Below are 27,706 nucleotides of genomic sequence, written 5' to 3'. Positions count from 1 at the left end.
TCAAATTTGAGCTCATTTGGAGTAGATTTAGGTATTAAATCGTAAATTGGATTGTTAAAGTTCGAAGAACAAATTTTTGTTTCTGGCCAATTCGCACTTCAGGCCTATTTAACCTTAAGTACATGAAAACGTTGGTTGCACTTCAGATCTTTTGGCCTTAAGTCCATATGAAGTGCAATGTTTCACTTTAAACTTATTAGCCTTAAGTGTAGGAAAACATTTGTTGCACTTCATATCTTTTGGCCTTAAGTACATCTGAAGTGAAAATTTTCACTTTAAACTTATTGGCCTTAAGTGCATGAAACCATTGGTTGCACTTCAAACTTATTTGGCCTTAAGTGCATATGAAGTGTAATTTTTCACTTCAGACTTATTAGCCTTAGTGTAGGAAAACGTTTGTTGCACTTTAGACCTTTTGGCCTTAAGTGCATCTGAAGTGTAATTTTTCACTTCAGACTTAGTGGTCTTAAGTGCATGAAACCATTGATTGCACTTCAGACCTATTTGGCCTTAAGTGCATTTGAAGTGCAATTTCTTCACTTCAGACTAATTTTTTTTAACTTTAAACCCGATTAGCCTGAAGTTGATCATAAAGAGAGTAGGCTTGCAAATTTTTTTGCAAAATAAATATAGGTTCAATTGTGACCCCAAAACAAGGTATAAATGCAAAACCCCCTTTCATGATGAGGTACGACACGTAGCAAGCAAACAAGCTAGGATGACTTTTCCTCTTCTAGCGTAGTATTAGCCCCTTGACAAAGTTCCTCGGCAAGTGTGGGTTGTGACAAGGATTTTCATGATGGCCTTGACACATAACTTGAAAAATGGGGCAACATCATGACAGGCAGCTTGGCATGATGGACTATGCGGGGTTGACAAATACACCTTGAACGAAGGCAAGGCGCATTTCACATGGACGTGCGGGTTGGCATAACAATGGCAGGGCAAAGCCATGTCAAAGCAGGGGCCAAGACATGGCAAGACAAGGCAAGGCAAGGTGAGACAAGCAATGACATTAATGTGGGAATATTTGATCAAGTTGAGGGCGACTTGACATAGGCAGGCAGTTATGGCCATGAACGTGTGCAGCTAAGACAAAATGTGGCAAGCTATGATCATGGAATTGGGGCGGAGGAGTGTCAAAGGGCAAGGCTGGGCGTAATGCCAGCCTTGGGCGTGCAGCAACTGGCCAAAACAAGCACATGCAGCGCACATGCAGGGTGATTGAGTGGTTACAACTGCCTCATTCAAACATGACTAATCATGGGGCTAAGTGGAGGCACGTTTTTAGATCATGGCTGATTGTGTGGGTTAGTTATACATGTTTTTAGCATGTTCCCTATGTGTGCTCATCACTTGGGGCTTGTCAACTGATTTTCTAAAATGTTGTCAAGTGAAATTGGGCAGCCTGCACTATAAATATGTGCATAAGGTTGTCCCAAATGGGCAGAAAACTTAGCCTTGTGGCAATTGTTAGCCAATTTCGTCTAAGTGCATTCATAAGGGTAGGAAATCATTTTCGGGACAAGGAACTAGGGTGTTCTTTGTTCTTGGTCATAAGGTTGGCTTATTGTGTTCTTGTATTCACATATTAATACGAGTTGGGAAGAAATTCCTATAAATCTGTGTGTGCCTTTACTTACTTTACTTGCTGCCTAAATCTGTCTAAGTCCAAAAATGTTCCTAAAATTATTCTAAGTGTTGGAACGCTGAAGTCAAGACGGGGCTTGACTGCCGCGCAGTAATGAACCTCGGACAGAATTCGAGTGACATAAATCACCCCTATGACATTTAGTATGGTGAAACTACACTTTATGATTGTGGTAGCTTGATACTTCATTCTTTTGTGTAGTCGGGAATCGGGAATTAACTCACATGATTATTTCTATTCTGCATCATAGAAAAATGGTAATCTTGGGTGGTAATTATTGTCACATACATGACACGTGGAAAAGAAATATTATTTAAATTGTATTTTTATTATTTATATGAAAGGGTCGGATGAGCCAAGATTTATAAAGATTAAAGGAAAAGGACCAAAAATGTTCCTAAACTATGAGAAATAGAGAAAATTTGTTCTTATTTTGGATTGGTACATATTTGTACCTCAACTATGAAAATATAACAAATTTGCCCTCCGTTTGATTTTTGTCCCAAATATGCCCTTATCATGGACTGGCTCATATTTGGCCCCTCAAAATTAACGAACTTCGAACTTCTTATTTTTAGCCATTTAAATTTTTTTATTTTATTAAGATGAAGTGCCACCTTGCAAGATTAACTATGGAATGATGTTTAAAGTTATTTGATTGCGGTGAGCCGAGACTCCGGATCTCTTTGAAGCTCCTTTTTTAGAGCTCGGATTTTACTTCTTATTTTATCACTTGATATCTTCTCTGTTTTTTGTTTACTTACTCGAATCCAGTATTTTACGCTAAACTTAACAATTTAATTTTACAAGTTTAGTAATTAAAGTAAAAAATACTTGTCCAATAATCATGGTTTCGTGATAAAGGTTATATGAAAGACACTTGTTTCATATTTACATTTGGGGTAAAGACCAAGTGCAAATAAGTTTTGCATGCCCTGGTTTCAATCCTTCCTTTTTAATATACTCCCTCGGTTCCAGTTTATGTGAATTTTTTTACCTTGTTTGTCTGTTCCAAAAAGAATGACTCATTTCTAAAATTTGAAACAATTTAGCTTAAACTTCCAATTCTACCCTTAATGAGAAGCTTTTATAACCACACAAATACTCTGAACCCCACAACGTAGGAAAGAAAGTTGCAACTTCACAAGCCAATCACGACGCTTGACTACTATAAGGCACCTAAAATATCATAATAAGATCATTTATTTCCCTTCAGACTGCTATTCCTGTACTTTTTCAAGATATTTCAGACGTTCATACCTAATGGAGTGTTCCATCATTTTTTTCCTTTTGGCATAGCACAATGAAAAGTAGGATTTCCAATTGCTCGTTACCAGCGAAGTAACAATTCAAGCTAATATGCAATGAGGGGCAAAAGTTAGCTTATCACATAATCCCCCGGACAAGCAACCAATGGTTTCCAGCATCAAAGAAAGATGCAGTCCCAAATAATTTTTTTTTTCCTTTTCTAAATCTACCTAAACATGTGCAGGCGGAGGAGGCTCTTATCCCTTACCAGTATGAAAGTAAATAGAACCAAAAAGTTACTAAAATTGAAGCAGTGAGACATGTGCTTAACCTCCATTTTTCTTTTTTCTTTCTTCATAATGAGCCTAATCTCCTTAAATCAAGCTAAGAGACATAGCAAAGATGGCCTGCTTAAATTGTTTTCATTATCTGGTTAGAGAGAACATTATACAAGGAGATGCCTGTTATTTTGTACACCTATATTGTAATATAATTAAAATGATAGACACCTCTTTCACCTTCTCCTACAATCAAAAGAAAAAGAGAACAAAAACTTAGATGATGACAAGCTATGCCTAATTGGAGAAGGAACCAGACGCCGGTGACCAACCTACAAGTCATATGCAATCTTCCCAAGATAACACGCTTCTGCAGAAGATTTGAGCATAAGCTAGTCATCATCTTCTGAATCTGCATTCAAAAAGAAACACATCACCAGCAGTTTAAAAGTATCTTGAAGTCCTCAATTGCAATGGAGAATATGACAAAACCGGGTCAGAGCATATAATCAGTTTCCGTATCCCCTTCAATTGCACCCAAAAAAAAAACAATAAAGAAGGAACTAAAAAGAGAGATAATACAATTTTAAATTTTCCTGGGCCGGAGGCAGTTCAAAAGACATCTAGAGGGTTGGTTTTGCAACTACCAAAGAAGTAGAGAGATGAGTTTCACAGAAGTTTAAAACAAGCTCATGTCAGGAAGCAGACTACTAATCTAGAGAAAAGAGGCAAAAGGCCTATTTAAAATCTTTTGCAAACAATAGTTCATGTTCCAATGCTAGATAGCAATACACCATTCAATAAAAGAACTGCCAAAAAACTGGATTCATCTTAACAGTCAGCTGTATAGGACATGAGCATCCAATTTTTGAATATAAAATTAGAAACGAGTCAGTACGTTAATTGCTACAATATCTCATTCATCCAATAACGTCTAAATTCTGATTCAGTTTCAGCTATTTGAGAAAATGTCAGCAGGGCGCAAGACATTTGGATTGTCAATCTTCATGTTTTTTTCTAAATTGCTCTCCACATTTTTTCTTTTGAATAGGAGAAAAGAAAAAATAAAGGTTAATCACATACGTACAACAGTTTCAGCACCAGTTCAATAACATAAGATAGCTGTAGTTTTCCTCAACTTCACTACAAAGATGCTCACCAGATCTAATATCTTCCCCAACTTTTCCTCTATTTTTCAACTGCCTCGTGATCATTGAACATATTAGAATCCACCAATACAAGTGGAACACAAGTAGAGTCAAGAGCATTGTGTTGAAGACATAGTATACCGTTGTATCATAGGCCTCAGACAGCCTCAAGACCTCACATAAATAGTAGCTGGTAATGAAATACATCGAAGCCATTAGGAAAACCCAGAAAAGGAAGGGAGATAAATTATATGAGTTCAAAATCTGGTAAAGGCCAAACCTTGAGGATTGTATGACCCAAAATGGAAAGAAAACCAGCCTAAGTACAAACCAAGAGATAGCAAAAAGACCAAAGAACAAGCTAGCTCCAAGCTCCTTCTCCGAGTACTTAAACACTTTAGCAGCTTCAAGAAAGACGTCACTTCCATCGTGCAATGCAAGAATAACAATCCCAATTCTAAAGAAGCTGGAATTTGAAACACAAAAAAATTAACATACCAACTGCTAAAGATCAAATCAGAAGGCAGTATCTTCAATATGCTTCATTTGCTAATTTATCTCCTGGATGCTTGTTAAATTATTTTTGGTAACAGGGAAATCCCCGAGGCCAATGACGCAAGGTTCAAAACTCGACAAACAGTCATGATTAGATGAAAAACAATCATGACTCTTTTATGGTATTTCACTGCGAAATAAGAAGGAAAAAAGAGGTCCTCATACGAAAAAATAAGAAAAAAAGGCACCACTAAGATATTGCAGTTAAGAAGTGATGACCTTCAACTCACTTTGTGGCTTATCCTTAGCAGCCACGAAGGGTGAACTTGTTCTTAAAAATCATTGACCAAAATATCTGCAAGTTAACTAAAGCAAGAAATGAACAGATTCACGTCAAATTAACTTGAAGATCACTCTGTGAAATGTTTCGCAAAAGGTGAATTCAAGTATCCAAGCAACAGATTTACAACATTTCATCCTACAATGACGTTCATAAAGATGCATTTACAGTGATTGCTGCTAGGACTTCACCTACTTTTGAAATAGGGAAAAGGGTCTGATTTACCCTTCTAGTTTGATAAATAGTATACTTTTAACCTCCGTTATATTATTGGTCCATTTAAAGCCTTACCGTTACCAAAGTAGAAACAATTGCCCCCATTTTTAATGGAAGTCCACTGTGGCAAGAATTCTTGTTTCAAACTCTGCATGTGTCATCTATTGATTGGATGATATATAATTAATTATATTAGTTATCACTTCTGAATATTCTTTTTTCATTCCAGATTTTTCTTCTTTTTCTCGTCCTTCCTCTTCTTTCTTTTCTAATTTTCAGGCCGCTGCTATCTCCCCTTCCTTGCCATCTTTGCTTTGCTTCTTCTCTTTCTTTTTTTGTTTCTTTCTTATAGAGAGAGAGAGATTTGTTGGTGAATTTGATACTAAACGGAATGAAGGAAAAGAAAGGAAAATGGAGTAGGTTAAAAGTTGAGGAAACCTTTTGGTTGTTCGGAAAGCTTAGGTTCGCCAGCCACCATTTCTTCCGGCCAGATTTCAACTTTTGAGCAGAGTTTTTCTTTTCATCTTCATAAGAAAGAAGTCTTCCAAATAAAAAAAGAACCACTAGATCTGAAGTATCCAACAACATACATTAACACTAACTGAAGTATCTAGCAAATTATATTACTAGTTCAATCTCTTACCAAAAGCTTAATTTTGCAGCAGTTGCCATTAAATGCGAGCCCCAAAATTCAGTTTCAAGAACCACCAAACTCAATGATACTTTTGACATCAAAGTTTAAACTGAAGATTTTCTCTTTGGTTGCCTTCTCCAATGGTTTCTTGGTTATATGGAAAAGAAATGAAGAAAATATGATTTGTTTCTGGCTGGATAGAGGGATGAGGTGGGTGGGTTCTAGTGTTGATTAAAATTATGGTTATTGATGGCTTTTACGTTAATTAGGTATTAATGGGTAAAAATTATCAATAATGAAAGGAAAATACTCTGGATAAGAAAGAGCAAAAGAGAGAATAAGGAAAAAGTAAAATTTGGTGAGGTGGCATGCCACATGGCGTCCACCTCACCCAAAATGTCAGGCCACATTGGATTTTAATAACTGGGCCCTTGCCAAGGTGGACTTCCGCCAAAAATAGGGGCAATTGTTTCTACTTTGCTAACGGTAAGGCTTTAAATGGACCAATAGTATACCGGAGGATAAAATTATACTATTTATCAAAGTAAAAGGGCAAATCAGACCCTTTTCCCGTTGAAATATGCGTAGAATCTATGACACGAGTCAGTTTAGGCATTCTATCAACAGAATTGGTGAAGACCAATTGGCTTTAAAAAAATTTCCATATGACACCTTAACTTAGTACGATTGACTTGTACACAATAACTAGACGACCTCAAACATAAAACTAGTCAGAGTTGTTTATATGATCAAAATGCTATAAATGTTAACTATCTCCAAATCCAAAGGCGTTCATTCAATTTCACTACCAGCCCAACAAGAATCTCAAACAGGACATATACTAAATACAACGAGAGTAACCTAAGTTTTTTTTTTCTTAGGTCAACCCAACAAAATCTGATAAATAAGATTGAGTGCCTCAGGTTGAAGATCTGCTAAGAATGACATTGCATTTCCTAGCAAATTCAAATATTGTTGTTTCAAAAACTTACGTAACGTTCGAGAGGAATAATAATGAAACTCCTGTGCTCTTGGACAGTTAAACCAGACAGTTTTGATGGACAGTTAAACCAGACAGTTAACTCATGACAACAACTTTTAGGTTGACAATATGCTCTAGCTTGGACGGTTCCTTTCATCGTGCACCTTTATTTATTTTGATTATGTACCAGACATGTAATGCAAAAGGAAAGCAAACAAGCAATAAAACTGTGTTTATAATACTGTGGTACCGGCTATTTATAGCCTTAACTTTTCTGGATACTTCTCTCTCAAGAACAGAATGTTTTTGAAGATGGGAAATCTCAGTGATTATATACAACAAAAGCACCATAATTAATATTTTTCTTAAGGATGCTTAGCCATATCCATGGCTAAGAATAAAATTAAACTTAAAGCAAAAATTATTTGTCCAAACATGTTTATTTTCTGCCCTACTCTGCTTGTCACAAACATTCTTCAGGAGTCAGCCTCCTTCAAAAGATCAAATTTTCAGCAAAGAGAATTTGCTAATCTACAAGAATGATAAGATAATTTTGATCCTAAATCCCAAAGTTGATGAACCTCAAGCAAAGTCTTAATAGATACCATAGAAGATAATTAGTTAGATAAAGTCATGAAAGAGATTATCACATGTTAAGAAAATATATAATCAGAAAAGGAACCAGGACAGAGGGAGGGGGTGTGCCCCAGTATAAAGCCAAGTTATCTTTATAATTTGCCCAGTTTTGTGAAATCAACAGATTAAGTGCAAGGAGAGGATAATTGACTTTTGAAATTTGACACATTTCTTCACTATGGTAGATGAATTAAAAATGGTCCCCAAAGACTAATCATTATCTGATAATCCGACCAAGAATTTAAATTTGACTTAAGAACATTTGTTAGGTAAAGGAAACGGGTATAGAGAAGCCATAATAGTACTAACTGTATGTCACCTGCATTAGAGATTTGACCAAAATTGGAAAGGTAAGACAACTTTTTAATTCTCTCTCTTTAACCCTCCTTTAATAGGGGCTAAGCTCACGCTACCCGTCATGTCAAATTTGCCTCACGTACGCTTACACTGTCTAACAATTTCCCATGACAAAGTGATGAAGCGTCAATAATTGAAAGAGAGTAGGGTCAATTTGATCAATGCTCATCTGCCAGGAAATCTCAGGAAAAAAAAAACAAAAATAAATTGTACCAAATATTAGAATAAAGCATCTTATTCATAGCATTGGCAATATATATTGCAATTGCATTCCTCTGATATTGCATTTACAAATAAATGGAAAACTACTTTGTACCTTATTAGTTGTTTATTATATTTTCTTGATAAAGTTATTAGTTGTATATATATAAATGATCATGTCCGATTACAAATGATTAATATTATTCCTTTAATTGTTAACATAGATATGATTAATGTTATTCATATGAGTATGCACAAAAACATACTGCCAATATTCAGATATATGATTGTTCATTAGATGTTCAATCTTTTTGTTTCATTCTACATTCTCTATTTAAACCTAGTTACTCAAAGTATCAAATCGACTTTCACCTTGCACTCTAACGACACCTTCGAAAGAAAACAAAAGCAGAGACACAACTTCTTGAAACATGTCCAAACACCCCCATGGTCAGTGGTTGACTAACATGATAACAAATAACTCAGACCTAAACACATTCCCACTTCCTATATGTACTTCATCCAACATAGATATAGGGAACTTCTAAAACTGTCACTTCATACTATACAAAATCTCATCATATTATGTCAAGGTAAGTATCTATAAAACCCAAAACAGAAAAGAAAAAAGTGATAAAAAGGTACAAACCTCTAACGAAGTAAGGTTACCTTAAAATGTACGAGTATGATATCAGAATAACTGTGACTATGTGATGAGACATCATCACAGAGAAGTCTTTCCTTCGTGTTTCCCAAACGAGGAGGGCAGCAATGCTATAGAGGTAGAACCCACATTGGCACATATAGATAAATTTTATTCCAACCCTACAATGTCAATAAGAAAACACATAAACTATGTTAGACTATCAAACTCTTTGGAAGAACCAGGATGGTTTCTACATTCACATGGCAGAAGAAGATACATCTACATAACAGACAGAGTCAGACAGCTGCTAACACGATGACACTTGCAGAAAGATATTGAATAGAGGTGACTTATTATGGCTTACAAAGATAAGAAGGAAAGGCACAAGGAGATAGCTAAGGAATGGAGCAGGTCTGCAGTTACACCTATCCAGTGAAATTTTCTCATGTATATGTTGATTGCAAAAGGTGAAAGAAAAAGATGGTGCTTTAAGTGTCACTTGGGAGAAAAATGTTAAACCAAAACAAATAAAAATGAATAAAAATAAGAGAGAAGAGTTGAAGAAGATGAAGAGGTAAGTGACAAGATAACAAGAGGAAAAGAATCGATTTTCTTGAAAAGGATAGATTTGCAAAATTGCCAGTCCCGAACCAAGGGCTATAGAAAGAAAGAGCCTTGTTGAAGAATAATGGAGGCATATGGTTTTCTATGAGAACAAAGTAGGGGTAACTATTTCTGTTTCTTCATTTTGTAAGGATTAGACACAACTCTTTTTCCCTTGGTCTTTCGGATGGTTGCAGGTAAGGAACTTTTTACTTTTGTGCTCTTTCTTATTATATAAATAACTGGAGCAATTGGATGCTTGCAAATGGGATCTTCAAGTACTAAACAGGACATGAATTGAGAATTCAGTAATAAAGCATTGACAATGAACAAAGAGTTCTGAGTAGATGGACATGCGCATATATTTGTGACATGCGGGAGAGAAATCTTGTCACCGTACAACTTTTCTGGTGAGAAGGAGTTCTATCAAAGTTTTGTTGCTATCCGTGAGTGTTGTGCATCAACAAGCACTACCAGGAGGATCAGAACTCTCTGGCGACCAAACCCCAGAAAACCCCAGGAGGATCAATCTCTTCCAACTATTACATTGCGCGATGGAACCAAAACCATGGCAACTGGAGTAGGTCAAGCTATATTACTGCTCTCTTTTTAACTCAAATTCAGTCCATATCCATGGTTGTTCCTTGAATCTAATATATGTTAGTCTTTATCCTCAGTCACTTAATTGTTCGTTTACCTCTCTCGATAACTCTGTTATCATACAGGATCACAGCATGCAACGGATAATAGATGTCGGACGTGAATCACATGGACTTTACTACCTCAACCTTCCAAGATCACCACAGCTTCTCATGTTACCGACTTACTTGGGTTACTTCATAGACAATTTGGAAATTCCTGAAGCATTGACAATGAACAAAGAGTTCTGAGTAGATGGACATGCGCATATATTTGTGACATGCGGGAGAGAAATCTTGTCACCGTGCAACTTTTCTGGTGAGAAGGAGTTCTATCAAAGTTTTGTTGCTATCCGTGAGTGTTGTGCATCAACAAGCACTACCAGGAGGATCAGAACTCTCTGGCGACCAAACCCCAGAAAACCCCAGGAGGATCAATCTCTTCCAACTATTACATTGCGCGATGGAACCAAAACCATGGCAACTGGAGTAGGTCAAGCTATATTACTGCTCTCTTTTTAACTCAAATTCAGTCCATATCCATGGTTGTTCCTTCAATCTAATATATGTTAGTCTTTTTCCTCAGACACTTAATTGTTCGTTTACCTCTCTCGATAACACTGTTATCATACAGGATCACAGCATGCAACGGATAATAGATGTCGGACGTGAATCACATGGACTTTACTACCTCAACCTTCCAAGATCACCACAGCTTCTCATGTTACCGACTTACTTGGGTTACTTCATAGACAATTTGGAAATTCCTGAAGAATCTCCTTTCTCTTTGGTTCATTCAGATGTCTAAGGTCCAGGTTGAGTTAGCTCTACTTTGGAGTTACGTTACTTCGTTAGTTTCATTGACAATTACTCAAGGTATACGTAGATTCTAATGAAGGATCATTTTATGTTGTTTTCTACTTTTCAAACTTTTTCTGCTCAATTTGAGATTTCTATTCGCACTTTTCTTAATGACAATACACTAGAATATTTATCCTCTCACTTTCAACAGTCTATAAACTTTAGTTTGATTGTACATCGAACATCTAGTTCTCATACCTCTCAATAAAATAGAGCAGCTGAGAGGAAGAATAAACATCACATTCAGACCACTCACACCATACATATATGATTATTACATGTTTCATTGCGTTTTTGGGATAATGCGGTTCACACCGCATGTTATTTGACTAATCGCATGTCTTCCTCAATTATTCAGGATCAAGTTCCACACACTATCTTATTCATATGTTCATTTTTGTATTCTCTTCCTTTGGAAGAACTTGTTTTGTTCATAATCTAACCCCGGGAAGAAATAAATTAACCCCTTATACTCTCAAGTGTATATTGTTCACAATTATTTTCGAGTTCAAAAAGCTTTTGCTACTCATCCGACCTTCGTCAATACTTTTGTCAGCTAATGTCACCTTCCTTACACCTCAACCTTATTTCACAGCTTTTACTTCTTCTAGCCATCTTAACATGTATGTGGTTTTACTGGGAGATCCAATAAGTCATCATCCTCCCATCATCTCCCACGACACCACCACTCATTACTTATCATTATCGCCAGAAAGTCAAGTCTAGATAATTCACGCCCTATACCGGATTCTTTATATGTTGCTGATTAGTCTCCCAACACATAATCTTGATTCACGCCCTGCACCAAATCCTTCGCCTACTATGGACCTGCCTCGTGCACATAGTCCACCAATGGCCATCCAGAAAGGTACTCGCCAATCCTAATCCCATGTATATTATTGAGTTATCGTCGGTTGGTATCACATCATTATACTTTTGCGTCATCTTTGTCCTCTATTTTTATTCCTAAGACTAAGTACCTTCTTATTCAGGTTAGCAACATGTTATGATCATGCTCTCAACATGCAAAGATTTATGGCTATATACAGTCAAGGTTGGTCCAGATGGTCAAGTTGAACGTCTTAAGCTTGTGTTGTTGCTAAAGGCTATACTTTAATATTTGGATTGATTATCGTAGTACTTTCTCTCCACCGACTAAAATAGCATATATTCGTCATTTTCTATTAATGCCCACTATTGCCATTTGCCTCTTCATTAGTTAGACATCAAGAATGCTTTTCAATAGTGCCGATGTCACCTGCTTCTACTAGGTCAACAAGAGCTTCTTAGTGATCCTGGAATATAGGCAGCTTGTTGAAATTGAATTATCTAATAGTGACCACTTGATATTGCCTTTTTGGTGAGCATTGTAATTCAATTTTTGGACTCTCCACGTGATAACCCATTGGGCCTTCATTACATAAAATCTGCTCCATGGAAAGGGTTGCTCCATGGGGATAGAGGCCATAATCATATCATTGGCAATATAGATGTAGATTGGGTAGGATCACTTTTGAATACACGCTCCCCCTTTGCATATTGTGTTCGGGTTTGAGGTAATTTGGTGTCTCGAAAGAGCAAGAAGAAAAATATGGTTGCTAGGTCTACTATTCTATTGCCTAAGCAAAATACCGAGCCATGACTGTGGCAAATTGTGAAATTGTATGGATCAAGCAACTATTTAGAGAAATGAAGTTTGAAGAGATAGGTTGTGATGAAACTTCTGTATGATAGTCAAAGAACACTTCATATTGCATCAAATCCCGGGTTTCATGCAAGGACCAAGTACATAGAATTGATTGTCACTTTGCATAGAAAAGATACTCTCAATAGAGATTAGAAGTCCGTAAAATTTGATCAACTAGAAAATATATTCACCAAGTTTCGTGCCAGTCCCCAAATTAGTGACAATGTGTAACAAGCTCGGGACATACGATTTGTGGTGCATCAACTTGATGAGGAGTCTTAAGAATATTTTGACATTAACAAAAATATTTATAGAAATGTAATTTTGTAACCTTCATGTTCTTTTCTACTTTAGGATAGGTGTAAATCACTATTTAAACGCCACAAAGCTAGGGGGTATAATCAAGCTAAGCTTTCTCTCAATATGCTTTCTCGTGTTCTTTATTTCTCACATGGTACCAGAAAGGCAGAAGTCTTGGGTTCAAATCTCACCACCACCCAAAAATATTTCCATGTGTTTGGCAAGACAAAAGTATTTCATTTCATAGATCACCATGTCCTAACATCCCGCTTGAACTTTCAAGAAATCAGCCCAGTTATTGAAAAAACTGTAGGTCCAGGTTATAGCACTGTGATTAACCCAACTAAAAAGCAACAACCAGTGCCACTCCTATCCGCAAATCAGCATATCACAGTATCAAACATGTAAGAGGATCATGGGGCTTCTTGACAAGAGATTTCAGCGAATAAGCAAGCAAAAGAAGATTTTCTTTCCCTTTTTTCTTCTACAAAAAGAAATCAGAGCTTTTTCCTAAGGTGCTGCAAATTTCCTGAAATACAAACTCCTAATTTGAGTCCCAGGTGGGAACTTAATAAGAATCAAAATACTTAAGGTTTTTCCATCCTAGTTTCAGAGAATTAGCAACGCAATTCTGTGACTTCCTGAACTAATTTGAATTGGACCATTAACTGTTAATTTAGATATTTCCTAGAAGTAATACAGATGAAAAGACCCCCTTCTGAAATTCAGGGACCAGCTGCAAGACAAGGAAATTTGAGACAAAGTTAGAAGTTCCTAAGTCAAAAAAGAAAATAATAATACCAAATCTTAGGGACTTTCTTTTGTAGTCATTCACTAAAAATAACTATCTACTTTCACTTTTACCACAAAGATTAAATGTCGAGTGCAATTCATCAGATACTTGGTCATAATACAAAGAGGACGCAATACTCACTGTAGCTCTTGATTTGGCCAGCCCCTGAAATACTCCTTAATGTCTAGGAACCATGGCTCGTGATAGGCAACTTTTAGGACACAAAACTCAATAGTGCCATAATATGCAAGTTTCCACATGGATTCAGAGCATTTAACAATTTTTGCTCTTGTAGGCTCATCAATTTTCAAGTGGGTGGTTCCCAATCGCAGCAACAAAATGGCTAGCCTCTGTTGAACAAGAAGAATGCATAAGAAACATGGATGTATTAGATTAAGGGGAAAGAAGTTAATCGGATCAGTCAGTCACATAGCTACTAGTTCTGTAACAGTGTCCAAGATAATTTTTCAATAGTCTCCTTTCACTTTCCCATCATATAATCTCCTACACTACTTTCAAGCAGCTGAAATCATCTTTCATGTAAAGGAGTGTCAAAACCGATACTAGTTTGACAGTTAAGACTTAAGACCCCAATTCATGCTGCATAAACCTTTAAATCATGAAATTGTAAGAGCATAAGGATGATTAACGTTAACCCGTACACTGATTCAGACTGGCCCTAACTGAAGGCACTCTACTTATACTCTCAAGATGCAACAAATATTGAACTAAAAATCATATCTCAAAAATTACATATATAACGTAGTGCAGTAAGTGAGGAGGGGATAATTCTCAGGTTTCTATAAGCAACGGGAGGAGGAAACCATATGTTTTAGTGCATTCTGAAATATGCACCATTAGAAACCGATATTTGTTGTATTCTTGATATAATTTTGCTTTCATTCAAATTGTATCACTGAAAAGAATGAAAAGGAGGATAGCTCTTGTCAAATTGGTTGTTGACAAATACAAATGGGCTACTTATATATGAGTCTTAGTCCACGCACAATAAAGTACATAAATTTTCCTATTCACAATTAGGTGAGTAATTATTCTCCCACAATAAAGTACAGAATATTCTAAAATAGCTTATGAATTCTAGTTCTACATTATATTCTTTTACTCAATTCAATAAATCCAGACATGTTGTAACTGTAAACACATTTTAAGATGAAACTTCATTAATTTTCTTGATTTTTAACATGCTCTCTCAAACCCAAGGTAGTGAAACAATTCCAATTTGCAAAACAGAAACATGGCAAGGAACATAGCAGCTGACTGGATAGTGCTGTGGCTGCTCATTGAATAGTAACTTGGTGTAGTCTGTACACTTGTGTCATTGAACGACGTGCTAGTTGGATAATGACATGTTGCTTGGAGATGACATTTATGTGTTCGCCAACTGGATGCTGACTGGACAATATGGAGTCGACTGTACATGTCGAAATTTCGGACTGTGGAATGTTAAAATGACAATGACTAAATACTGATGTGTTATTGAACGTCAATTTGGCATTTCTAACCGAGAATTAGACAGTGACATGTCGCCAAAGGAATCCTAATTTGTCAACTAACTTATCGCTGATTAGATATAAATGGACTATTGGCTTGACAGGTCAAAAGAAAAGGGCAGTCCGGAGCACGAAGCATCCCGTGTTCACGCATGGTCCAAGGAAGAGTAGGCAGCTACGGTTCGATCGGCTTGACTAGTCAACAGACATAAAAGTTAATTTATAGGCTATTACTTTGTTAGTTGTGCGTGCTGACCTGACAAATCAACTAATGTGAAGTATTAAATACCATCGACAAATGTGAACTGACAGTTCAGCTACTCATGACATCAGCGGCACAGTCACCAAAAAGGACGTGGTACCGCTGAAACGGTTATTGTAAATGGACAATGATAGTAATACGAAAAAAGAACTTTAGCCAGTCAAGCAGCATAAGGACACTTCTGTTCCGGCGGAAAATGCTTAGTTCTTTCACATCACATTGAGGTTCTAATACTATGTGAAAACAAAGAAATGACGGAGAAAAGCTCTTGCTTAAATTGATTGTTGACAATATTAGTTAGTTCAACTTCCAATAAACGAAGAACGGAGTCAGTGGACAATGCAGAACTCTTCCCTTGGACCTATAAGTAAACAACTTTAAATTTCAAATCATTCATTACTTTGAAGTTTGAAGAGTAAACGGCTGAAGGTTTTACATCTAACTAAAAGTCCGACTCTAAAATCCTCTTATGTAAGTTTCCTAAAGCATAGTCAATCTTATGTATGGATAAAGGAGGAAGATCACTACAGACTGACAGCCAGGTTTAAAATAGCCAAACTCTGATGATCTTTTTGTCTACTGAATACATAATACACTTCACGATCAACTAACTACATAATAGAGCAGAATGGGTACAGAGGATTCATACAGTAAATCCCAAATAATTTCGTATCCAGGCATAGTTGATTGATTGAGAACATCCAACCATTAATAAATGTTGAAGTTAGCTAAAATTAAATGTTAAAAGGATAACTGTTTTATCGGCAAACCAAAGTTAATTACTTAACATGGTACCGAGTTAACTTTTCTATTGGTTAACCAAGAGCTTTACCCTGATGTTGGGCTCTGATGTTGGGCTCTCATGTTATGTTATCTATGTTCCAGATCTCAACCCTAGGCATGCGAAGGGTGTTAGATTCCCACATTGATCAAGAGTATGGCATGTAATCTTTTTATATGGTCTTGTACTATCATCACCTCATGAGCTACGATTTGAGATTTAGTAAGGTCAAAGGTCCATTTTCTTAACATGGAATTAGAGCAAGTAAAAGTCTTGGATTCAAACACACTACCACCTATTATCAAAAAAAAAATGTCCATGTGCTCTTGCCAATAAAAAGAATCGGACGTAGGAGCGAGTTGAAGGAATAACTAAATACTATATAAAATGTGTGCTCTAACAATTTAAATTTAGATAACGTGGTCACAGAATTCAGCAGATTTGAATCCTTAAAGATACAACTTCTTTCAGGGGCGGGGGTAGAAGCCTAAGTGCGGGTTTGGCCGAATCTAGTAATTTGAGCTATTTATGTTAAGAAATTCACTAAATATATTAAATTAAAAACCCAGTTAGTAGCTCTTAAAATCGTTGTTCTAAAATTTAGAATCCATAAAGTTGAAATGCTCGCTCCGCCTCTGTCTTATTTACCATGCATTTGCTTTAAGAGATCTGGTGTGTTTGGTATATGTCTATTGTTTTAGCGGAAAATATTTTTCTTGATAAAATCATTTTCTAATGTTTGATGAAGATGATTTTTTCCACCAAAAAATGTTCTCCACTGCGAGGAGAAAATAACTTCTACTCCTATCACTCTTCTACAGTTCTACTCTTATCACTTGTGGCAGAACCCATTTCCTATGCAAAAAAAAATATTTTTAACCAAAGGAAGAAAACAACTTCTACATTACCTTTGGCAGAAATCATTTTTTTTTTTTGCAAACATCCCATGTCTTATTTTATATCACTTGCTTCAACAATTACTTGTACATTGTTGTCAACCTTTAATACTCAGAAATATCACCAAATTATTCCCATACATTGTTTTCACCTTATAATCTTTACACCCAACCAAACACCGAAAAATAATCTAGAAAATGGGTTTCCCAAGAAGAAGATTGGATGTCTTTGTAGTTCCTTGGGGTGTCTTTTGCATATCTTTTCGTAGATTTTCTACCTTTTTAGTATACCTCTTGTATATGGCCTTTTAGTAGGTTTTCTACCTGATTAATGAAAAAAGATTTTCTAATGAAATATTTTTCGTAGAAAACAATATTTTTACCGTTATACCAACCCTCAGCTTACCTTTTTAGCAGCTCATATATATATATTTGTATTTAACAAATTAATTATTTTAACCCATGGTTTTGAGTGTAATATTTTAAGTTGCCGTCATTTACTCAATTCCAATCACGATGAAGCAGCTAATATTCCAAAGTAATACGACAACCACATCCTGTAACTTTTACGGCCGATTTCATGGTTATATAACACAATTACTTTGGATACAAAAACAATAACAACTAGTATGTCATAACAAATTAACTGATTTCTATATTGCTCACAAATAAAAGAATCCACGAAACGAATTTTAACAAACATAAAATAAGGTTAAAAGCGTAATCAAATGAGGAAGCTTACGCGAAAGATGAATCTGTCAAGAAAGAACCTGGCGGCGAAGAAAGCAAATATGAAGTAAATCGCATACATCAAATCCGGAACGCCAGGGGCAACATCATTTACCCAAATCGAGTCCATTAGAGGATTTCAGAACCCTCAATTTTGAAATGACAACAAAAATTTCCCTATAATTCACATCTATCATCGATCAATTGTTCCAAAATCAACAATAATGTACAGAAATGAATTGCTAATCATTGGAACAGGCACGAATTCGCCTTATTCCCACCGTATTGTTGCGTCAGGCGTATGGAGTAATACAATGACGAGGAGGAAGAAGAGGTGGTGAGATCTTTGTGAATGGCGAGGGCGGGGGGCAAAGGAGGGGAGGGGGTATGTTTTTTTCTGCGAACTAAAGCTTTTTGAAGTTTGTGGTCCTCTATGGTATGGTAATAAATTGAAGAATACGCAATCGTATGCGGTTAATGTTGAGTCGCTGACACCGTGACCTCACTGTCTACAGATGCAATATGCATATAGTACGTAGTACGATGTAACTAACTTGAAATTTCTTTTGTTTGTTTTTTTATTTTGTTTTTTTCAATATTCAATTATATATTATGTTTAAGTTTGAATCCTATTATTAGCGAAAAAGTATCATACTTCAATTTAAGATTTAAATTGAATAAAAAGTTAAAATTATGTTGTGCTAATGCCCCTCTCTCCCTCTAGTTTTTTTTTAACACAACACTAGGATATTTTATATATATAATAAAAGAAATTACATAGGCATAGTAGATGTTTTTAGGGCACTATTGTTATCCATAGTTGTCAAATAGTTACAAACATTTTTTGACATACTCCTAGTATTATTACAGACTCCATACTTGTTCTTGGTCACTTCTTGCTCAACAAAAAAGGTGGACAGGCATGGTAAAAACACTTAGACGATGATAGGTTTTTGGTAGCTTGTTTGGTTAGTAGATGAGCCACCATATTGCCTTCTCTGAAATTATGCTTCAGTTGCGGAATCCTCAATTGGTGCATTAGCCATCTGCATTCAGAAACAATATTAGAATAGTTAGTGTTATCTTCATAAATTAGTTTGATAATCTTAGTGCAATCAATTTCAATTTCCATCACGAGGAAGTTCATGCCCCTAGCAATTTTTAGCCCTTCTAGTAAGGCCAGCAGCTCTGCATGGATGGGGGAAATCGTCTGGCATGATTTATGGTACCCCACAATCCAATCTCCTTTGCTATTTCGAAATGATCCTCCAAGCCCTGACCTTCTACTCTTACTGGAGAATGCACCATCACAGTTTAACTTAATCACACCTTTATTAGGTTTAATCCAACCAACCTCAACATTGATAGTTTTTTCCACAAAGGAATTTTTTTCAGTGAAGAAGGTGAATTCTCATGATGCATGAATAACCTTCCTTCATCAAGATAGTTAACTGATTGTTGATGTTATTATGGTTCCTGTTTTCCCATAGTTCCCATATGAAAAAGGGGAATAAAGTAGTCCATTTCATTTGAAATTTACAATTATTAATGAAAATATCCCTCAATATAATAAGTCAATTTTTGTCATTCCTAATATCCAAAGATGGAAGGCCCATATTCTTCCAGAGATGATTTGAAATAGTACAATCAGTAAAGATGTGTTGTATGTCCTCTATTCCGAATTTGCAGATTGGACAAGTAGCATCAATATTGATACCTATTTTAGCTAGGTAAGCTCTACAAGGAATACGGTTGTGCATGCATTGCCATAGAAAGAATTTTAATTTAGTAGGGCATTGAAGATCCCATATCCACTTAAACGGCCTTGAGATAGTAATGTTTTCAGAGAGGAGTTTATAGCACGATTTAGTGGAAAATATTCGTGATGTGTTAAGTTGCCAACTTATTTTGTCGGAATTGGAGCCATTGCCAAGGACAGGACTTATGTGTAGATTGTTGAGGATATTGTCGAGTACCTCAAAGGAAATAGCTTTACTATTCCATTCCTTGTTATGAATGAGGCTTTTAATAGAAAGTGTTTGGTCACTTTTACTTAGAGGCCCTTCTATTACACATCTTAGGGGTTTGGAATTGTAAATCCAATTATCATTCCAAATGTTAATTCTGGAATTAATACAAGGATGCCAAAAGATACCCTTATTGCACACTTTCCATCCTTGCAAGATAGCTTTCCAGATGAAGGAGGTGTTGTTAATAGTTCTCCTTGTGCCATATTTGGCCAATATAATTTGGCCCCAGGGAGAAGAAGTGTTTTTAATAGCCTCCAAGCTACGCTGTAGAGAAGGACTAGATTCTTGGATTTCGCTTGACGAATACCTAAACCCCTCTTAATTTTATCTTTTGTAACGTTTTGCCAACTAATTAGATGGAGCTTTTTAGAGGTGTTTGTGAAACCCCAAATAAAGTCCCTTTGAATTTTATCAATCTTCTTTAAGACTTTAGGAGGGAGAAGAGTGTATTGCATAGAATGAGTAGGAATTGCTCCTAAAGTGCTTGAGGCTAAGGTAGTTCTTCCTGCCATATTTAAGAACGAGCATTTCCAGTGGGACAACTTGGTTTGCATCTTGTCTATGATAAATTGGAAGTCTTTAGTGGTAGGGTAGTGACTGAGAACTGGGAAGCCAAGGTACTTACCAAATTCCTTAGTGGATTTAATACTAAAGAGGTTAGTTAGGAAATTTTTCAAATCCTGGGGACAATAGCTAGGAAGCATTATTTTTTATTTGGCTTTATTAATGGCTAGCCCAGATTCATTGCAAAAAAGTTTATGTATGATTTAATGCAATAGCTAATCTTTTTGTTGGCTTTCGCCATTAGGGTAATATCATCCGCAAAGAAGATGTGGGAAAAGCTTGGATCTTTATGTTTAAAGTAGACTGTATCCCATTTTAAAGTGTCTACTTGGTGGTTTATTAATCGAGAGAGTAGTTCAAGGCAAAGGATGAGTACATATGGGGATATAGGATCACCCTGACGAATAAAGCTTTAGTGATTTCAGAATTATTTAAAGGATTATCAAGACTACTCAGGTCCATTTGTTTAAGAGATGAGGCATCACCTATGTTGATGTTGTTTGGGGAAGAGAATTTAGATGTCCTAAAAGCAGTCCTAAAGAATGTTAGTGCATGGTCTAAAATTAATTTAGGATCTGATATCCTATCACCACTATCATTAGTGAAGTACAAAATAGCATTACGACGTTTACGATTTGAGGCCATGATATAAAAGAACTTGGTATTAGCCTCACCCTTGTTGAGCCAGTTTATTCTAGATCTTAGTTTCCAAAAATCATGTTCCATTTTTAAAATAGAGTTATAATCATGTTGTAATTGAGATTCCAGATCTTGTAAGAAATAATTATTACGATAATTAGGTGAGGATTGGATACCACGTAGCCTAGCACGTATCCTTTTTTTCTTTTTGAATATGTCACCAAAAGTCTCATTTTTCCCGCTGATAACCTTGTCTCTAAATGTGTTCTGAACAGAAATAAGGTTATCACTAGTCCAACATTACTTAACTAAGTTAATGAAGTCCGGATGTCTACATCAAATGTTTCCAAACGAAAAGGTTTATTAAAATGATTCACGTTTTTTGGGGAGAGAGTTACTAACAAGGGATTATGGTATGAGTGTGTTTTGGGAAGGTGGATTACCACAGCCTTAGGGTATAGAGATAGCCAATATTCATTAACAAAGATTCTATCTAGTCTCTCCATAAAAAAAAGCCCTTAGATTTTTTCCTATGATTAGACCAAGTGTACTTAGGACCTTTATAACCAAGGTCTAATAATCGACAGTTATTAATACTATTCCAAACGGAGTTGCTACATCTACGATTAATAAGGTTACCCCCAGCTTATCATTAGAACTAAGTACATCTTTAAAGTCTCCTCCTAACAGCCGTGGACCTTTATAACTATTGTTAATATTTTCTATATTCTTCCATAATTCATTTCTTTTGTCAGTTTTAGTGCTAGCATAAATGAAAGAAAATAGCCAAGAGGAACGAGAAGGAATTACCTCAATAGATGCATGAATTTCCTGATTCCTCCTAACAAAGTTATGCACCTTAACAAGACTAGAGTCCTAGAGAATAACCATGCCTCCAGACTGACCATCGCTTAGAACTTCGATCATCTCAGAGAAAGCAAAGTCACTTAGAAGGGAGATATGACTCTCCATTCTTGTCTCCAACAATGTAACCATACATGTCCTATGGGTATCTATTATTTCTCTGAAATTAATCCTAAAATTCTCATTATTTCCCCCACAGATGTTCCATATAATAATATTTGTAGGCCTAAACATCATTGCATTGTTGTTTGTTGGACCATTGTCCATTTGAGTTTGTAACACTAGGTTCCTCCTTAAACAGAGTACTAGGATCATTGCATGGTTCCCTACCGTGGGATCCTGAGGGGGTCTCACATCCATTGAGCACTTGTATAGTGCTGGAGGGAAGCTGAGCACATATCACTTCTCTAGTAGATCCATGAAAAGAAATACTTTTACCTCGTTGAGACTTGAAAATTCTAGGACTGGTCCGGACCCTAGTAGGTTTATCTCCTCTTCCTCCTCCATATGAACATTTTCTGGTTCTGGAGCATTGGGAGGGGGTTGAGCTAGTGGATCTGGGTGAGATACTGGTGGTGGAGCAGCTTGTGGCATTTGGAGTGGGATATTTGGTAGATTTTCTTGTTGCACTGGAGTTGCATAGAGAGGTGCTTGCATGTTGGGGTTGGGTTGGGCTTGAGGATTGTTCACTGGGAGGGACCATGGCATGAAGATAGGATTCATGTTTGTGATTTTTCCTGGAGGAAAGAAGGGTAGTTCCAACTGGACAGTGTGGTTCTGGATAGGGTTGAAGTGGGGTGGTAAGCTCCATTGATGTCTCATGGCTTGAGCTTTATCTAAGTTCATCGATGGAGCAAGAGGATGAAGGATGTTGTTCATCCATACATGGTTGAGGTAGTTATTCATTGCCATGTGCATTCCCTCCGACACTAATTGGGCTAGGAAGTGTGAGTTCTGGAGGACAATCACTGTCTCTTGGACACCCAGAATCATATTGAACGTTATTGCATGGCCCATTAGAGCTTGTTCCACTCATTATGGGGGGAGTGGTGGATTCGACTTGTTTAGAGCTCTTTGGTGTCTCACTATTTGGACTAGGCGAAACTTTCTTCTATGTGTGATTGGAATCCTAGGCATCTTGTAAAGAAGGTTGATCGATTATATTGTATGGTTGTGATGCTTTTTCCTTTGCTGGTTTTGAGTTTACCGATGGAGTAGAGTGGTTTATTATAGTAGAGTCTATTTGCATGTCTTTGATATTGCTTGAAGGAGTGGGATTTAGAAGATTTTTTTCAGATTGTGTAGAGGAGACGTGGTTGGTTGCTTTAGCCATTTGTGTAGTATCTAGCAATTGCATGGACACGTATAAATTTGTTAGAAGAGATGAATTATTTTCTATGCAATCTGAATTGTTTCCTTTAGAGGGGATTAGTGGTTTGTTTAGAGGATGGCGTGTAGTTGGGGGGGGAGGGTTATTAACCACACTGATGGGGTTGCTGGGTCTCATTACCCTTAAGTAGGGAATGATTGTCTTGCATGTCATTTGATTGGTTGGGTTTTTTAATTGCCATTTGGACACCCATGTTTTGGTTTCCTTCCACGTCATTTGCCATGCATATTGGTTATTTAATAATTATATTAGTTTTATCTAAATGATTAATCTTTGGTGGAGGAATAAATGCATCAAACATGTTATCAGTAGCAATGTACATTTTAGCTAACTGGTTTTTTTCATGAACTTTAGGGTGTGTAGTAGTAGTGGTATTACCATTATCACGAGAATTTTTTGATGAAACCTCATTTAATAAGAGAGATGGAGACATACCTGGAGGGAGTGTGATTGGGTCTTGAGACTTATCAGAATTTGAGGGCATCACTTTTATATTCTAATTGGGTTTTTTTTCTTGGGGAATACAACCATTTGCCAATTGTTTTCCTTGGGCAGGAGAGTGAAATCTTCCATTTTGTCTTGAGGGCCACCCAATATATTGGATTGGTTACTGGCTTGAGCTTCGTGGGAAATTGTAGGAGAGGTCCTTGGTGCTATGTAGTGAAAATTGGCATTGAATGACCTAGTCTGCCACACCTTTTGCATAAAAAAATTAACGTCTTCATAGTGGATTTCCTGCTTATGTTGGCCAATGAAAACATAAGGGGTAACTGGCATCTCCAGAGGAACTTCAATGCCAAACCTAACATATCTTCCTCTAAGAGTGGAGGAAGTGCATGCATCAATCTTTAATAATCTACCAATTTTATTACCCACTTTCTTTAAAATAAGACTATCATAGAACTCAGTAGGTAATTGTGGAAGACGGATCCAAATAGCTGTATTTGCAATTTTAGCTTCCGAAGAAATAAAGTTTGGAACCCATTTTTGGACTAAAATAAAGTGACCAAAAAATATACCAAGGGCCATTATGAAGTGCTTTTGGCATACTATCCTCATTATTGAACTTTGTTATGTAGAACTCAGATCCTAGATCAATCAAAGGGAAATTTTCTTTTATTTTCCACAAATCTTGAATTTTCCTTTTAAGAATATGGTGTTGAATCTTTTTCCCTTGAAACTTGATTATGGTTGAAAATCTCAATGGGTGGTAAATTCTTTGAAGATCCTCTGGAGATAATTGGACCCCTTGCCTTTGATCCTCATCTAGGTTATTGGAATGGTCTCCATTTACTTCATTATGTAGCACATAATTTCCATCGGGAGTTAGATCAATGATCATGTGGATTTGATCTTCATGCATTCCATTCAATAATTTTTGTTTAAAACTTGGGATAGGAAGGTCAGGTATTATGGTAGCTTACGTTGTATCAATATCCGGTGGTTTGGGAGGGATTTTGTGGCTTGAGTTGTGAATCTGCATTGTGTTACTATCAGGAGATGTTTGAAGATTGGTAGAGGTAATAGTGGTAGTTTATTAGGTTAGAGAGAAGGTGGAGCTTCTCTCTATGTGTTTTGCCTTCTCCCCCTCTAGCCATTTGATTTCTCAAGTATCATTAAATTATTATGTTACTATTAAATTAAAAGATTTATAAGCCATAAGAGAGTGTTTAAATTTATGCACAAAAAGTGTAAAAAAAATAAATTTAGAGATGATCTTGGTTCAATGGTTGGATTATTATTATTATTATTATTATTATTATTATTATTATTATTATTATTATTATTATTATTATTATCTTGCCTATAGTGAAATATATATATACTAGAAATACCCCTAATGGGCAAGCTGACATTTTGCTATTCCCAATTACAAAATATTTAAACCAAACCATACTTACAAAGTAAAAAAAATTATTTATTTCTAATTTCTTGATTTTAGCCACACAAAAAAAGCTTATTCGTATAAAATTGTGAAAGTTGTTGATAGGTTTTAAATATTCTTGCCTTATATTTTGATGATCTAACAAACTTACTGTTAAGAACCAGATAGGGAACCTGACCTACTTGGACTATACTGTATGTTTTAACAGATTCCAGCTAAAGGTGAACTGCTACAGCTTCAGGAGCTAGGAACCCACACAAGGACTTGATACTCTTGTGGTTTCCTCATAGCAGTACAAAGTCAATTGGACACAACTGGAAATGAAGTGACTGACGGCACTGTTTCTGCCGCACTGCACTATCTCCAGCGCCCACTCATTCTCTAACCAAATAAACTACTCACATCATTTTAAGTGATGTGATCAAGATGTACCTACAATGAGTTTTATACAAAACATTACTTGAATGTTTCAGTTTCTCATTCAAGCTTCTTGCCAAAACAGAGAAATCTATCCACTCAAGCTTGAAGAACAAAGTTGAACACAACTACGGACCAGTTCCTAAAAGATATCTTGTTATTGTCCTAGTTGAGTTGTAACTTTGTTATTGTACTTATTGTATCTCCTAAAATTCTTAGCTAGAAGCGTTTGATTAGGAATCCTCTTGTAAATCCGTAAACTCCTTGAGTTTATGTTGTGACTGGATTTAGTCTTAAGCAAAAGCCTTTGTACTATAGAGTTACAATATGGCTTGCGGTGAGAGCATCACAAGTTAGAAAAAGCCTTTGTAACTAGGAAGTCACAAAGTGACTTGTGGTAAGAGTAGCACAAGTTAGTTGAGTAAATCCTTTGCAATTGAGTCATTTTAAAGTGGCTTGTAATAGGTTCTTTACAAGTTAGTGAAGTTAAAAGCCCACAGATGTAGGTCGTGGTTTTTTTATCCCCTTGTGTGGGATTTTTCCACGTAAATATCCTCTGCCTTATTTACATACTATTTTATTAGCATTCTCAGCAGAATCTTGTAGAGGACCAGGTACTCTACTATTTGGTGGACTCATACAAACTAACAATTGATATCAGAGCGGGTTTATCCTATCAGGCTAACACCAAGGTAGGATCCTCATGGCTACCCCACCAAATTTGGAAGAAGGTCAATCTATATACCGACCACCCAAGTTTAATGGACAATACTATGGGTGGTGGAAAGCAAGAATGCACGATTTTATCATGGTTGAGGATTGTGAGCTATGAGATATCATATTCGATGGTCTTTATGTTCCAACCAGAGTACTAGAGGAACTTCCATTTTCAATGGCAAAAACCAGCAAAGAGTACACTGAATTAGACAAGATAGTTGTGGAGAAGAATTTTCGTGCCAAGAAAATTCTAGTATATGGAATAGGACCTGAAGAGTACAATAGAATTTCCACCTGTGACACTGCCAAGGAGATATGAGAAGCTTTGCAAACAGCTCATGAGGATTGTGAGTTATGGGATATCATATGCGATGGTCCTTATGTTCCAACCAGAGTACTAGAGGAACTTCCATTTTCAATGGCAAAAACCAGCAAAAAGTACACTGAAGCAGACAAGATAGCTGTGGAGAAGAATTTTCGTGCCAAGAAAATTCTAGTATGTGGAATAGGACATGAAGAGTACAATAGAATCTCCACTTGTGACACTGCCAAAGAGATATGGGAAGCTTTGCAAACAGCTCATGAGAGAACTACACAAGTACAACAATCTAAGATGACATGCTTACTACCGAGTATGAACTCTTCAAAATAAGGGACGATGAATCCATTCAAGATATGCATACGAGATTCACTTCCATTATAAATGAGTTACACTCCCTTGATGAAATCATTCCCAGAAACAAGCTAGTAAGGAAAATCATCAGCTTTCTGCCTAGCTCCTAGGAAACAAAGTGAATGCCATTACTGAATCAAAGGACTTACAAGAGCTGAACATAGAAGAGCTGATCGGAAACTTGAAGACCTATGAGTTGAAGAAAAAGATAAACAGTGAAAGAAGAGAACCAAAAAGAGAAAAGAACCTGGTACTTAAAGATGATTACAATGATTCAAGTGAGGAAGACAGTGACATGGCTTCCTAACCAAAAAATTTCAGAAGATGGTCAGAAGAAATGGAGAAATGCTAAAAAGGGACATTTCTATCAGACCAAGAAACTGTGATCTTTGTTACAAGTGTGGAAAGCCTGGACACTTCATGAAAGACTGTCCTATCCTAAAGCAAGAATTTTCCAAGAACCATCATGAGAAAACAACTAAGACGAACACGGTTCCTGTCAAGGACTTCAAGAGAAAAAGATCTGCTGACAATATGATGAGACATGCTTTTGCAGCATGGGGGGATTCATCTAGTGAGTCTGAAGATAAACCTGATACTGGTGATAGTTCCATGATAGCAGTTGAAGGCGAAA

At 36.4% G+C, this 27,706-nt stretch overlaps 1 protein-coding gene across 2 annotated transcripts; it reads right to left on the bottom strand.

Moving 5' to 3' along the window:
- Nucleotides 1-3,302: 3,302 nt before the first annotated feature.
- LOC107784206 (ceramide synthase LOH2) lies at nucleotides 3,303-18,396 on the bottom strand. 2 transcript variants are annotated; one of them, XR_001647647.2, is made up of 7 exons: nucleotides 17,907-18,396; nucleotides 13,856-14,064; nucleotides 8,856-9,011; nucleotides 4,606-4,791; nucleotides 4,337-4,515; nucleotides 3,510-3,589; nucleotides 3,303-3,423 (listed from the first exon to the last, which is right to left on the bottom strand). XR_001647647.2 is itself a non-coding variant. In XM_016605289.2 (6 exons), exons 1-6 carry the CDS (start codon nucleotides 18,021-18,023, stop codon nucleotides 3,570-3,572), a joined length of 867 nt encoding a protein of 288 aa, XP_016460775.2. In that variant the 5' UTR covers nucleotides 18,024-18,396; the 3' UTR covers nucleotides 3,303-3,569. The 2 variants fall into 2 exon arrangements, 1 of the variants encoding a protein (XP_016460775.2); XM_016605289.2 differs by having other exon boundaries at nucleotides 3,303-3,589.
- Nucleotides 18,397-27,706: the final 9,310 nt, after the last annotated feature.

Source organism: Nicotiana tabacum, chromosome 6, assembly GCF_000715075.1.
Source record: "Nicotiana tabacum cultivar K326 chromosome 6, ASM71507v2, whole genome shotgun sequence".
Taxonomy (NCBI): Eukaryota; Viridiplantae; Streptophyta; class Magnoliopsida; order Solanales; family Solanaceae; genus Nicotiana; species Nicotiana tabacum.
The sequence above is the reverse complement of the archived record's forward strand: the minus strand, read 5'-3'. Positions and strand labels throughout refer to the sequence as shown.